This window comes from Limulus polyphemus, unplaced genomic scaffold (genome assembly GCF_000517525.1).
Source record: "Limulus polyphemus unplaced genomic scaffold, Limulus_polyphemus-2.1.2 Scaffold766, whole genome shotgun sequence".
In the NCBI taxonomy this organism is placed as follows: domain Eukaryota; kingdom Metazoa; phylum Arthropoda; class Merostomata; order Xiphosura; family Limulidae; genus Limulus; species Limulus polyphemus.
The window spans coordinates 435,624-450,113 of NW_013666376.1; the positions used below are offsets into that span (position 1 = coordinate 435,624).

At 38.3% G+C, this 14,490-nt stretch overlaps 1 protein-coding gene across 1 annotated transcript in view; it reads right to left on the reverse strand.

The window, feature by feature from the left end:
• Positions 1-13,518, reverse strand: part of LOC106460410 (motile sperm domain-containing protein 2-like) — a 56,395-nt gene extending 42,877 nt beyond the window's left edge. The window contains exons 1-3 of the mRNA XM_022387129.1: positions 13,427-13,518; positions 11,671-11,825; positions 3,344-3,490 (exon numbers count right to left, since the gene is read on the reverse strand). Coding sequence (XP_022242837.1) covers positions 3,344-3,490; positions 11,671-11,794 — 271 coding nt within the window. The 5' untranslated portion in view covers positions 11,795-11,825; positions 13,427-13,518. The remainder of the gene's footprint in view (positions 1-3,343; positions 3,491-11,670; positions 11,826-13,426) is intronic.
• Positions 13,519-14,490: the final 972 nt, after the last annotated feature.

The window sequence follows — 14,490 nt, forward strand, 5'->3', positions numbered from 1 at the left end:
AAAGGAAAGCACACCTGTGGGGTATAGCACTATTTCTGAAACAGGTATGCTATTCACCCAGTAATCAACAAAGTAACACAAAGAGGGTGGAACTGAATAGGGCCTACCAATGCAATTAGTAAAGAGCTGTACAGCACTGAATCAGTGTAGAAGAGCTTTAGAACCATGACTTGAAACAGCATGGCATTGACAAACACTGAAAGTCTAGTGTGTAAGAGACAATGAGCTTGTATAAATATATGCCAAGGGTAGTGCCTTGTGATATATCAGAGTATGTTAAGTGAGATTCATCCAGGCAAAACATTCAGTGGAAACACCTTGTACGAGATATTGTGATCAAGTGCAGTCCTCCTGGGCAAAAAACATCCAGCAGGGGAAGCACCTTGGATATGTAAGATTATTAAAAAAAAATACAGGTATGAGTGTTATCGTGAGAGTTTTCATAACCAGCTCATTGTCATCATACTTTGTCCACATATGTAGCAAGACGTAGTACCGAACATTGTGATAGTGAGCCATAGTATGGTGCCTGAGAAAAATGAAATAACCATACCTGGCTAAGGCTGAAGGACCATGAATTGTATATGACTAGGCCAAGTGTGGTTTGCGCCGGCAAAAACATCCAGAGGAAGAGCCTTACATAAGAAATATATGATCAACAAGTGTGGTCTGCCTGGGCAAAAATATCCGGGGGAAGTTCCTTGGATACTAAATACTATTGTAAAATTCATTGTTTGCTACTGCAATAATTATAACAGCTATAGCCCTCTTCTCGCCAAGTGGGTACACATGGGCAAGAAAGTTTTATTGAGTTTTTCAAAACCCATTCGAGAGGAAACTCCTGTGCTCCACTAGAATAGAGGGGGGATAGTAACTTTTAGTTTACAAAAAATATATTGATACATATACCATTAGACAAGCTGCTGGTGGTCTTACAGAAACACCCCACCTCAACAGTGAGAATTATAGAAATATTCATATTTGGTGCAAGTATAAAGCATACCTGCTAAGCAACACCCACCACCAGGTGGGATCATGAAATATGATATGTATCAATTAGAAATATATAGAAGAAGTAATATGCCGACTTATCCCAGTCAAAGGCAAACAGATGTGTATAGAATAGCCACAGGAGGAAGACACAGCCAGGTTGTACAAATAATGTGCAACAAATGTATTGAGAGTTGTCCACATCCCAGCCTGAATAATCTTCTCCAAAAGCTAGCAAAGGCTAGCAGCTAAAGACAGTTAGATAACAAACTGGGTGTGAAGAAACACTGTACAGATGGCAATCTTCCATGGACAAGTCAGAATATGCCAGTCATATGAGATGACAAACCCAATCAGTGAGTGTAATAGGGGACAGATCATGGGATACAGAGGAAATCCTTGGAACAAACAGATGGGAACAGTAACATAAAAGAAGGCAGTACGAGCCACATAACATTTCAGGGAATGAACCAGACAAAGAAGCCTATCCAGAACCAAACAGGAGTACAGGAGGGAAATGGAATGTAAGGAAATAGGAGAGAAGGCCAAACCACCTTCCCAGGTGGCAGATGTCTAGGGAAGGAAAGCCTGATCAAGATAGAGGATAACATAAGAGGAATGGAAAAGGATGTGGGAAATATCAATGGCATATATATCAGAATGACAATGATCGTAAACAAGGAGTAGGAGGAAGGGGACTTCAGGGGATGATGGTACAAGGAACACGTTGCAATGGGTTCAAATGGAGAATTGGACAGGGCATGAAGGGCAAAAGTTTGATCCAATATGGCAAAACAAAGGAATGTGGAGGATGGACCAGACAAAAGAAATGGAAAAGGGAAGAAATAAAAGGGGAAAGAGATCTTTCTGGAAACAGGAGAATCGGAAGGTGTTCGACAGGGCAGCTCTATAACTAGAAATCTTGATCAATGAACAAGGCAATAAACTGGGAAAGAAGAGATAAAAAAGGACAGGAGGGACAGAAGCCATGGCAAACAGATCAAGGTCTGAACATAGACCACCTCCTCTGGTACACAGACAAGGAGAATGGTCAAATGGAATGGGAAAGGAAAGACACCACATGAGGGTAAAGTCCCTGAGCTGAGTCCAGGGACCAGACAAAAGCCACGCATGAAGATGAAGTTTGGTGACATCGAAATGAATTATGTCTGATTGCAGTTCATACAGGAGAGACTGGAACAGAGGTAAGGTCAGGGGATGTTGCTCGAATAAGGACCAAAGCAGAGGGAACCATGTCTGAGGAGGCCAATACAGAGTGACAAGCAGAACATGACAATGAGTGTTCTGGATAAGAGAAGAGACTCTGAATAGGAGTCTGATCAGAGGGTGAGCAAAAAAGATGAAGACCCCTCCAAACCGGACTGAATGCATCTACTCCCAGAGCTGAAGGGTGAAGAACAACTGACCAAAAGGAAGGAATTTTGCATTACAATGAGTGGCAAACACATTTATATGAGATGTTCCCAGTTGAAAACACACCCACTGAAATAATGGTGGAAGAAGGGACCACTCCATGGGGAAAACCTGGTTGGGTCGAGTTAAGCAATCAGCCATCAGATTCATAATCCCAGGAATGTGATATGCCAAGATAGCCATGTAGTGGTCATGAGCCCAGTAAAGAAGATGCAGAGTCTGAAAACACAGAGATCTGGCTTTGGTTCCCCCTCTTGCTTGGTGATATAGCTAACGACAGTGGAACAGACAGAATGAAACATAACCATCCACCCCTTCGAGAGTGGGAAGAAATGATACACAGCCCAACAAACTGCCAAAAGTTCCAGGATGTTGAAAACAGAGAGTAGCCTCCTTGACAGACCATTGACCGAAAATCTATTGGGAATCGAGGAAAGCCCCAACCCACCAAGGGGAAAGGGTAATGGGATGGTCCAAGGGATTGTGGAATGAAGTTCTTTTGGTCAGGAAACGTCCTCTGATGGCACCTGATAGCTATGCACTCACAGACGTGCCTCTGCTGAATGCTAAAATATCTTTGCTTTCCTAATATCTGTTAGAATGATCTACAAATGTGCTTGTTACAGTCATTTCTAGTGCTACAGGAATCATCAGACACATCATGTGAGCAGGTTAATTTGCATCTGCTCAGGCCAAAGTCTGAAAGGGTACATAGTTCCAAATAAACTGGTCCGACTCTGTATAAGTAATAGTTTAAGTTTTAAAGATTCATTACATTTAGTAGCTTAAGCATAATATATTCTCCTTAAACTATAATAACTATTAGTAGTATAAAGTTCAATGTATGAGGTGTGTTTTTTCCATGTCTGCAACACACAGTTAACTGTTCAGTTACAAAACAATATGTTTCCAGCTTTACCATTTATCCCTATCTCCTTTCTCCACTTCAATGTTTCTCTTATCATGTTCAGACTATCTTCAATGTCTTCTTTTTGATGTTTGATAAACCTGGCACAGTACCAGTTGTCTTGTTTTAGCCTCTCAACATCTCTCTGATCATAATTATCTAAAAAAAGAACAAAAGATCTGTGTTATCAATCAGTCTTATTCAAGGTCTGTTTGTAAATGTTTTATAGATAGTAAGTTTTACTTACACCATTATCACACATGGATAATTCTGCTAGCTTGATAATTGCCCTAGAAGTGTGGAAAAAAACACATGGGAATAAAAAATTTATATTATACAAGAGGAGAAAAGTTTTATTTTTAACCTATGAAATCTCTTTCCATGTAATGAAACTGAAGTCATTTTAAACTTCAATGGTTTTATTTCATTTTGTTATAATTAGGAATCAGTAATAATAGAAATTAAAACAATTCTACAATGAAAATGGTGGAGAAGCAGGTGCTGACCAGCTACAAAGATGAGTGCCTTTATGAAAGAGTAACAGAAAGAGAAAGTCCATAATTTGTGACTATCATGATCCTTCTCTAGCAGGAAGTATTATTCACCCAATTTGTTAATTATTTAATCATATATTACATTTATATCAAAAGAGATTTACTGTAAAGAATATCTGGTAAATATATAATGCCAGTGGTAATGCATCACAAAGGTAGGTTGAATGTGAGATTGTGTAATGTGGCTAGAGTGTCAGGTTGTTCCATCTTGGTGAAATATTTTTGAGATAGATATTGTAACAGGAGGAGGATGGAGAAAAAAAAAGAAATCCCCTGTGTCCCAAGGCAAATACAAGTCCCATCCAGCTGGATATATCACTCAGGAATTGTTTGGAAGATATGTAATGGGGTGTCCTGTACTCACTTCCAGGGATATTGGGTAAATATTTCCTTTGAAGTAATTTCGGCCACTCGGCAGATTCTGATGATACCAAGCATAAGGAATAAATGGTGTATTTCCTAATCTAACATTTAATTTGATGAGTCTTCCTTCCTCCTGTTCAGTGTTCTTTTTTATTCTTTTTACTGAGGGACTTGCAATATGTTGAAATGTTAAAAAAATCATGGCACACACATGGAGGTGCCATGAGACATGAATGACACAAAGATGGCTTAAAAACACAACAGGAAAAATTCACCACATTAATGCCTCTAGGTAGACTGTAGAATAGCAACCAGGGGGAGGAGAAAACCAGAAGCACAGGAAACTGACCAATGAGGTAAGCAATGGCAGACAAGTGTGTGCAGTCCACATACCAGCCTATAAGATCTCCAAAACCCAGCAATGAAAAAACAAGTCAAGAAAGACTGTAATATACTGCTGAAACTGATGGAATGAGATTCAAAAACGTATACAGTCAGACTTACCTAAAGAAGAATATGTCAGATGGATAAGCTTACAAACCAAACTAATTAAATTTGAAGGGGACAAGTCCTGAGAAAATGAGGTTTGCCAAAGTAAAAATAGATAATAGTGGTTTTCATATAAAGGGGCAATCTGAGCAAGATAACCCATAAAAAACACAAAAGACAATCTGGATCGGAATGATCATACACTGATAAAATAGAGAGGAGAAATTTGGTAGAAAACATTCTATTGCTCTTTCGGGTAGCCCAAGTCTTCAGAAGAAGGGAGCAAACTGGTCCCTATGATATAGAGTACATGAGATAACTAAAATGTAAATTCTGAAGAATGATGACCACAAGCAAGGAGAAGGAAATAAAACACCTTGAGGGACAAATGACACAAAGAATAGTAGGCCAATGGCTCAAACGGAGGGCATGTAAGAGCCCAAAGCACAACCATACAAAGGTACAACATTAAAAATTTCTATTACTGCTCAGAGAAATGACATTTCTTAACACATCAAGTTTTCCTTACAAACTATCATCTCTGCCCACAAAAATTAAACAAAGAATTACAACATTACAAAATTACAACATGTTCTTTCTACTAGTTATAAATATATCCAGCATACAAGAGGTATGAATAAATAAGTGGTTTGAAATGCATGAAAAGATGGAGGGTGCCTCCCTGACAAGTTTGACAAAGTTACAGGTATCTCAGTAAATCTAAAAGGTTGGAGGTTCAAATTTTATATTCTTCCTTGTTAATATGTATACTTTATGTTTTCACTTGGTTAGGAACCAAAGAAGCTGTATTGTTGAAGTTATAATATCTATATTTAACTGGGAAAGATCAGAGGGCAAACATGTCATGTGACAAAAAGTGAACTTTTTTTTTTGAAATTAAGAAATTAAAACTTATTTAAAATTATAAACTAAATTTTTGATGTAAAATTTATTGACATTCATTGACAATAAAGTTGTTTAATCAAGTTTGGAATGCAAGTCTGGAAAAAGGTTGTAATGTGAATTACAAGGTCATCCAAATTAAGAAGACCCATATGCATAGGGTTTTTAAATGATACAGTAAGTGAGAGAAACCAGAACAGTGTATACAACAGATCAAGCTATGAAGGCAAGCTTACCTTGATTAATCTTTAAAAAGTACACACTGACTCCCTCTACACTCCTCTACTGAACCATTACTTCAAAGTTTGGCCCAAAGGTGTGAGTATAGGAAAATTATTACTTCCGATATGGTACTTACCAAAATCCCACATTGAGAAGGAGGAAGGACCAGTGCGAGGGAATGATAGAAGTAGCCCCAAAAGCACCTGAAGGATACCCGTTACAATGAGAGATATAGATCTGAAGATCAGAAGAGGAGAATCGCACCACTTCTGAGCCAGGTATACTCTTCACCAATGTGTGGATTGTATAAGACATAAGGACTGAAATTGAGAGATGTAAAGTGGCTAGGATGCAGTGGACTGTACTCAGTAAGTCAACTACATCCAAAAACTCCTCACGAGATACCAAAATCTACGCAAGGGTAGGATGAGGATCATACTGTCTTCACCTCAAACCCAAAAATCAGGGATTAAGACCCACATTGATTTCTGGGTCTGACACGGGGATCATCTATGATCTAATGATCCGGAAATTGACAACTGGTATTGAAAGGTTGTCTATTGCATGGAATCAATTTCTCCAATCATGGCACAGGCCGGAACCATCCAAAGGCAATAACATTCCCGAAAGAAGAGAATGAGGGATAGTCAAGGATAAAAAGCATAACAATCCCATGTACTGATACTGTGACACATGACACAGGCAGAGTAATTGGGGGAGGAAGATAAACAACCTGAACTCGTGTAAGGTCTTATGATGATTGGTTCACTTTAATCCAAGACCTCTTCTTGGGGTAACGACTTCTATGCAAGGGTAGGATGAGATCTCCCAATCGAAGGGGTGAACTGCAATTTCAAAGGCTCAACTCCAGTGTTTATATAAATGGAATCAGGAGGCCACATCATCCAATATGGTGATGGCTAAACTCCAGTGTTTGTGTCAATGGAATCAGGAGGCCATGTCATCCCGTAAGGTGATGGCTCAACTCCCGTAGTTGTGTAAATGGTATCAGGAGGCCAGGTCATCCAAGAAGGTGACAGTACAACTCCCATGGGTGTGGAATTGTTATCCGGAAGCCACATCAACCAAAATAAGGTGACAGCTCAGCTCCAGTGGTTGTGTAAATGGTACCAGGAGGCCATATCATCCAGTAAGGTAACAGTTTGACTTGTGTTTGTGTAAATGTTGTCAGGAAGCCATGTCATCCAGTATGGTGACAGCTCAATTCCAGTGGTTGAGGAAATAGCATCTGGAGGCCACATCATCCAGTATGGTGACAGCTCAACTCCTCTGGAGGCCACATCTCATCTGCACCAGCAGAATACCACCACTCTATTCCCGACTGAATGGTTCTAGCCCTTTCTTTGTGGAACTCATTCAGGAGGGTGCCTCCATGGTCAATCACCCAAGCAGCTTGGGACTGGAAAGTGGTAAGAACTCCCATTTCCACTTGAAGAAAGGAGGGTGACAATGCAATGGAGAATCCAGAGGAATGTCATCACTGGAGACAGTGGAATGGGTGACCACGAAACCTTATTTTGAAAAGCAGACCATATTAAGTTATTCACTCGAGAAATGGCAGGGATGGGCAGCAATCCCCTACTGCTTTACCCATGCAGTCCATGGGTGATACGGTCCAAGATGGGCATGTTTATGAAGCAAAATATCACGAGGTTATTCAACATCATGCGATCTTGTGGAGCACCCTATCTCAGAGCAGGATCCATGTGATAAAAAGGGAGATAAAGGCCCCTGAAAAAAAGAATGAATAAAACTTGCCAGTTAAAGTCACACAGAAGTCTGGAGAAAGGCCACAGGTGGTAGATGAAACCTCAATGAAGAGGAAAGCACAACATGAGGAAGATAGTGGGAGGTGAATGTACTGGGAGTGGTCCACATGCCAAACTGTAGAATCTCCTCCATCAGATGACGAAGACGAGAAGTGATAAAAAAGTGAAATGTTGGATCTGATGGGAGGAAACCTGGAACAAGGTAGGGAAGAGTAGGCCAAATGAACCAAATTGTTGACCCAATTAGTAAGGGTAGAATATGAAAGATCACTAAGGAAAGACAATCGCCATCGGATAAAAAGTCAGTTGCACGTACCCCGAAAGGTAGTAGTATGTGCTACATAACAACAAAGGGCCCTGACCAGACACAGAAGCCTATCTGGATCCGGTCAAGGGTAAAGATGGTATATAGAAGAAAGGGAAAAAGGAGAAAAGGATGAATAATTCTCCCAAGTTGCCGAGGTCTTAGAGAGAAAGGAATGATTGAGATAAAGGAGAAGATAGGTAGGGTGATACTGGCTATGTGAAATGTCAATGGCAAACAAATCCAACCATTGACATCCACAGGCTAAGAGCAGAAGGAAATATGTTTTAAGGGACAGATAAAACAAGGAACACAAGGGAAGTGGTTCAAACGAAGGTAAAGTAAGGGCATAGAGGACCATATTAATGTTCCAATTTGGAAGGGCAGGATGCCTAGGAGGTTGACATATTCGAAAAAAGTGCATGAGCATAGTAAGAACAGGGGAAGTAAAAACCCAACAGTATTTGGAGAAATACAGGGCCACCCAATATCTGGAAATTGAGGAGACCAAAAACACATGGTCAAGGAGCCAGTTGAGAAGGCTTGTCAGCAGGAAACCCCCTATTATCAGACCAACAGCAGAATATTTTCCACTTGCTTTGGTATCCTTCCATGGAAGATAGCCATACTGAACTAGCTAACAAGGAAGTGACTTGACGTGTGAAACCGGATCATCTCGCTAAGGACTGGACAAAAGCCAGGAGTGAAGTCGCAGGACATGGAGATTGGGGTGTAGAATGTGGGATTAAGGTTGACAAAGAAGGGAGGGAGAAAGTGGAAGAAAGAAAGTTGTAACCTTGAAAACCAAGATTGAGCTGGCCAACAGGGAGCAATCAAAAGGACCCATAAGAAGTGGACAAGAAAAATCACCCGATGAAGCAACCAGATGGAAGGGTACACATAAAGATATTTGTGTGACTAATCCTGGCTGAAGGCATCCAAGTGGGGAGAACCCTACCAATGGCAAAGATCCCTGAAAACAAGTAGATCTAATGCCCACTACATTGGATATATCTGGTTGGGGTGTGAAAGACAATCTCTGAATAGATTGAAAGCACCCGGCACATGACATGTTATAAGGTGAATGTGATGTGTGTGGGCCCAGTATAGTAGTTTCAACTTCCTGGACTGGGAACCCACTTGGTGGTTGATATGTGTCACCACCATAGAATTGTACAAATGAACCATCACTAAATAATTACAGGCAAGAAGAAGAAGGAAGTGATGCAATGCCTAATGTACTGCTAGAAGTTTAAGAACCTTTATATGCAAGATGGTTTCATCCGCAGACCAACGGCCCAAAGCTTCCTGGTGATTGATCCATGCCCCTTATCCCTGAAGGGATATATCCATGAAATGATGTAGATCGAAAAGTGGTGAGGAAGCAGCATGCTCCCTGATGTTTGGGCTTTGTCCAGATAGTCTCGCAGGGAAGTAGGAAGGGAAATGGGGATGGAAAGAGAATCCCGAGCAAGGTTCCATCATTTATAAAATCCCCACTGAAAGGATCTCATCAGAGTACGACTGTGAGGGACAAGTGCAGTCATGGATGACCACATCCCCAAAAGCAATAGAATCTCATGAGCAGTATGTGACTGAGAGCATGGTATACCAAAAGTTTTATTGAACAAAGACATAAAGAAGAAGGCAGAGCGTGACTGATATTCCAGAGATGATGTGCAAAAGCCCGGACTATGTGATAAAACACATAAAGGGCCAAAGCAAGTCCAATGAAGAGGGCCCAAAATTGATAAACCACCCCGAGATGGACAAACCAAAGGTAAGGTCAAGTCTCATGTGCTATCAGGATGTGGAGATAAGCATTGGAGACATTCATTTTCATCATCCACAACCTTGCCAAAGGCTCGATAGTTTCCGGGACTGTATCAAAGACGTATCATCTGAGAAAAGGTGCAAGATGTAAATCTCCGAGATATGTTGAGGGTAAATTGATCAGAGCTGTATCCCAACCTATAAGGTCCCAACAACTAAGAAACCACATATGTAATGCCAGAGCCAAAAACAAAGTGCAGGCTAAAGTAGAGAAGAGAAGTGTAAGGGTATCTGCAGAAAACCCCCAAAGACTTCTGTGGAGAGCTTCTGAGAGGAGATGTATGGAAGAAAGATATTGTAAAATTGGTTAGGGTAAGACATAGGTGAGAATATTGGGCATGGGTAGGATTAACATTTGATTTGGGAACCACCCCCAAAATAAGTAACAATGAACCTAATAACTGCTGATCTAAAAACGGGTAGTCCGCACAATGGTAAGAAAAGGCAAGCTAATCACACGAGACAAATTGATCTGCATATACTCAAATATCAGGGGAGGGAGGAAAACAAAAATGGGTGAGAAGCTTGTTCATGTAACAAAGAAGGACAAGGTGAATAAGAGATAGGGGAAAGGGATAAAACATCACAAACCTTGGACACAAAATCTGTATCTATCGAATTAAACCTAGGTGATTCCTCAGTCTGCAAATGGGAAAGAACAGTGAACTCTAGAAGTGGGAATAGACAATCAAAGTCCTCATGATTATGAATAAGTTTAGCCGACTCAGGAGGAACATGGGGACAAAGGTTGACCCATGTAGTGCTCAATCTCCCGACATATAAAAGCAGAGAGATCCAAAGTGGTAATGTGAGCTTTGGAATTCATAGCACAAGAAAAGGTTCACAAAATTTGAGTGCAGAAATACAGTGACAAGAATGAACTGGTATAAAATAAAATAAAAAACCACTTCATGTGAAAAAAAATGTTCTTGTCACAGTGGAAGCACTAGGCACACAAAAGAGTATGTCTTAACTCAGATGCTGCCAAACGAGAAGTGAAGGTTCAGTAGATGAGTGTAGAAGGAGGCACATGCATTATGTGAGCATATCATGCTACTATTGGTTAAGAAATGACACGTGATGATTTAAATGAGGGACATGTTGGAATATAGTAATTCCAACAGGGAGAGGAGCAGAAGGACTGTGGCAGGCATAAAGAAAAAGTTCGCATATAGAGGGCAGCACTGAACAAGAGTAGCTAATCTTGTGAGAAGAGATAAGCACAGTATCGGAAACAGCTATATTTAGCCTAGCCTATACATTTCACAGCCAATTAGCAAGTTAACTGGTCCATTACCCAGTACATATTGCAACTGCAAGGATAGTTTTCAGCATTTGTAAACTGGTCTATTCAGCTGCTTAACCTGACAACAACACATTGAAAAATGCATCGATGATGAGGCTGGTGATTAAGATATGAAATTTAATTTTTAATATTTTGATTTCATCTATAAATAATACATTTAAACTAAGCTGACATAATGTACAGCCTCCTTGGTATATTATTATAAAACAATTCTCAACTTCTTTGCAAACTTCAATCTATTAGGAAAACAAGAATCATTCTCATTAGTATTAAATCAATATGTGTGGCTCTGGTTTCCTGTCCAAACAAAATAAGGCAAATAGGTAGGGATTTTTTTATGCCAGATATTAATAAACTGAGGTGTAAAATGCTTTTTTTTTGCCTTGTAGTAGAACAAAAATACTTAACATTTTTTTTTTTTTTCTTATGTAAGGATGATCTGGAAACCAGAACCATACTTTTTTTTTTCAAACCATAAGTGGAATAATGAGATTACTTTCATCGTTCATGTTGATTCAAACTCTTGAAAATCATTGATTAGTGATTACATAAACCAACATGTGCTAGCCTCATACCTTTCCAATCAGGTTCATTCAGTTCTTCAAGTATTCTTTTCCTCACTTCTGTAACTAATTCCAAGTTAATAGAGGTGTCATTTGAGATACTAGTACTGCTGGTGGTATCACCTCGAGGACTCATTACTGTAGTTTATCTATTTCAATGTCAACAACTGAAAATTGATGTCAAAACATATAAATATTTCAAAATAAAACAACCTTGACTATACTGATTATTCAATAAACTGCACAAATAAAATGGAATCCAGGTATTATCTGATTTGATGTGGTTTCTATACTTCATATGTGAGCCACTTGCTACTATTTTTTGCAAGTCTTTGAACAGTGGGCAGGTTCCATGGGAATGGAAGTTGGCTAATGTTACTCCTCTTTTCAAAGGAGATGATAAAAATCGTCCCAGTAATTTTAAGCCCATTAGTAAAATGTTTTGTTTTAGGTTTTCAGAATTGTTATGATTCGGGTATTCTTTTAATGGGTGGTTTGGCTAAATGGTGGAAAGAAAAATGTTGGATATGAAAAACTGTTTTATTAGAGGCATTATTTAATTTTTCAAAGTGCAAGTTTTTTGTTTTTTTTCTGCAAAACTATTTCTCCTTTAGTGTTGTACATTTGTAGAATCATGACATACTTGGTGCTGTTAAAAATTTCTGAAATTTTTGCTGGGTGAATTACTTGAGGTTTGAACATGAATGACATTTAGTTTGCTTTTGTGGGTAAAAGATTCACCTCAACAGGCTGGATGTTTTTAGCTTCTGTTACTTTCTTTAAAATTCTTAAGAAATCTCAAAACATCAGCACATAAGTTTAAGTGATTTACACTGCTTTCCCTGAATACTACTGCTAATAAAAGTTATACCATCATGACTCATAGTGAACAAATATCTAATAAAATCCAATATATGTTCACCATTCTTTAAAATTTTTAAACCTAGTTTCTCTAAATACTATCTTATAACTTCAGGTGAATACAAGTTCTGGAAACACAAACCAAACTAAATTCTCTTGAGCCATAACTAATATTAGTAATAATGCCTTTATCATGTTAATGGTCACCAGGGAGGAAACAACCTATTTGAAATTGTCTACCAATATAATAGTGTGGCTATGTGGTAAAGTGTCAATGTTATACAAGTTATATAACTTACAGTCCTTTCCTCTCTGCCATTCAGAAAAATAAATTAGCTTGTCAGCTTATAACTGTCACTCCTTAGTACTGTAGTGTAAGTTGAAAAGCTAGTGAGTAACATACTTTATTTATTGAACTAAAGGAATGGAAGATAAAGGTTAAAAACTGTTATGAACATTTATTGATTTAATAATCATGATTAAGTATATTTCTCAACCAACTTGTCAATTTAGAAAGAGTACTGACATTTATAAAATATATATGCAATATATAAATTCCACAAACAATTTAAATTAAATTGCAAAATTAGACTAGGCGCATCGTATCTTACTTCAGTTGCAATGCAACGCTACAAGATACAACTTTACTTTTGAAGGTCTAAGCTTCACATGTCATTGCAGTCTACAGTTAGTATATATTTACGAAATGGATCACTTCCGCGTTTTCCGACCAACGGTCCATAAATGCAAATTTCAAAAATAATTAACAAAGTAAATCCAAAGTCCACTGTCAAGAGTTGGTTAATTATCAAATATACTACTAGATCTGAAACATATTTTATTAATTTCCATGTCATAAATTTAATAATATAAAAATAAAGAGAAATAAAAATTCAAATTTACTTACATGGTTACAAAATAAAAAATTTAGGCCTATGCGCTCCTTATTATAAATATAATATACTCATAAAAAAGTCATAGAAATTTCATATATCTTCACTATCACTATATCAACGTTTATCATTTGTAACATGCCTCTTGAAACAAGTCCTAGCGGAGAACAAATAATATATATCTTACAAAATAAACCATCTCAATAAAAATAAATAAAAATATTGAGGATACAAGTTAAACATAACTGCAAACGATCGATACTATTTAAATTAATTAATTAATCCAAATTTGAAGATAGTTCAAGCAAAACATCCCTCTTTGATACCAAATGAGTTGGAACTTTGTAACAGGATTTAACCCAAAACCTCTTGCACTGTGGTTCAGTGCTCTTCCAACTTCGCTATAGGATTACTCATCCCAGCAGTTCTTAGTGAGGTGCTTTTTAAACCCTTTCACTACGTTGCGCTGTAGCATCTACAGCATGATAGGTTTTGTATTTGTGCATTGTGCCGTAGATTCTACTGAATATACTAACTTCCTTTCCCACATATCTGCACACAGATGTATTTGCCGTGGCTACGCACATAGTGCATTCAGGTCAACCTCCAACTTTTTTTAGTATTTGTGTTACACGTTATGCAGATTACATAACTCTTAGAGTACGTAACAAAGTAATGTGACTATTACATGCCTTTAGCAAGATAACATACTTTTATAAAGGTTTTGGGATAAATCCCGGGATTTTCCCTACATTCATTGGCCTACTTCTGAAGCTGTACATCGCTCTTTAGCCATGGTAAGCCTAAAAAGAAAGAGAGCAAGATCAACAAGATGTACAAAAGGTTCACTTCCCTATTATCCCAGAAAATTCGTATCAGTGAATGTAAGAAAAACCCGCGAATTTATCCAACATAAGTTTCCAATATTGAATGATGTTACATTATCTTCTCTTATGTATAGTTTAAGGTTTGATGTAGAATAATCCAAACTACTTGTTACGTCTCTGGTCGTTTGTTAATTTCCCGTAAAATTCTTCCCGAGGAACTTCAGCGATACAAGTCCTTTACTTAAATAAAC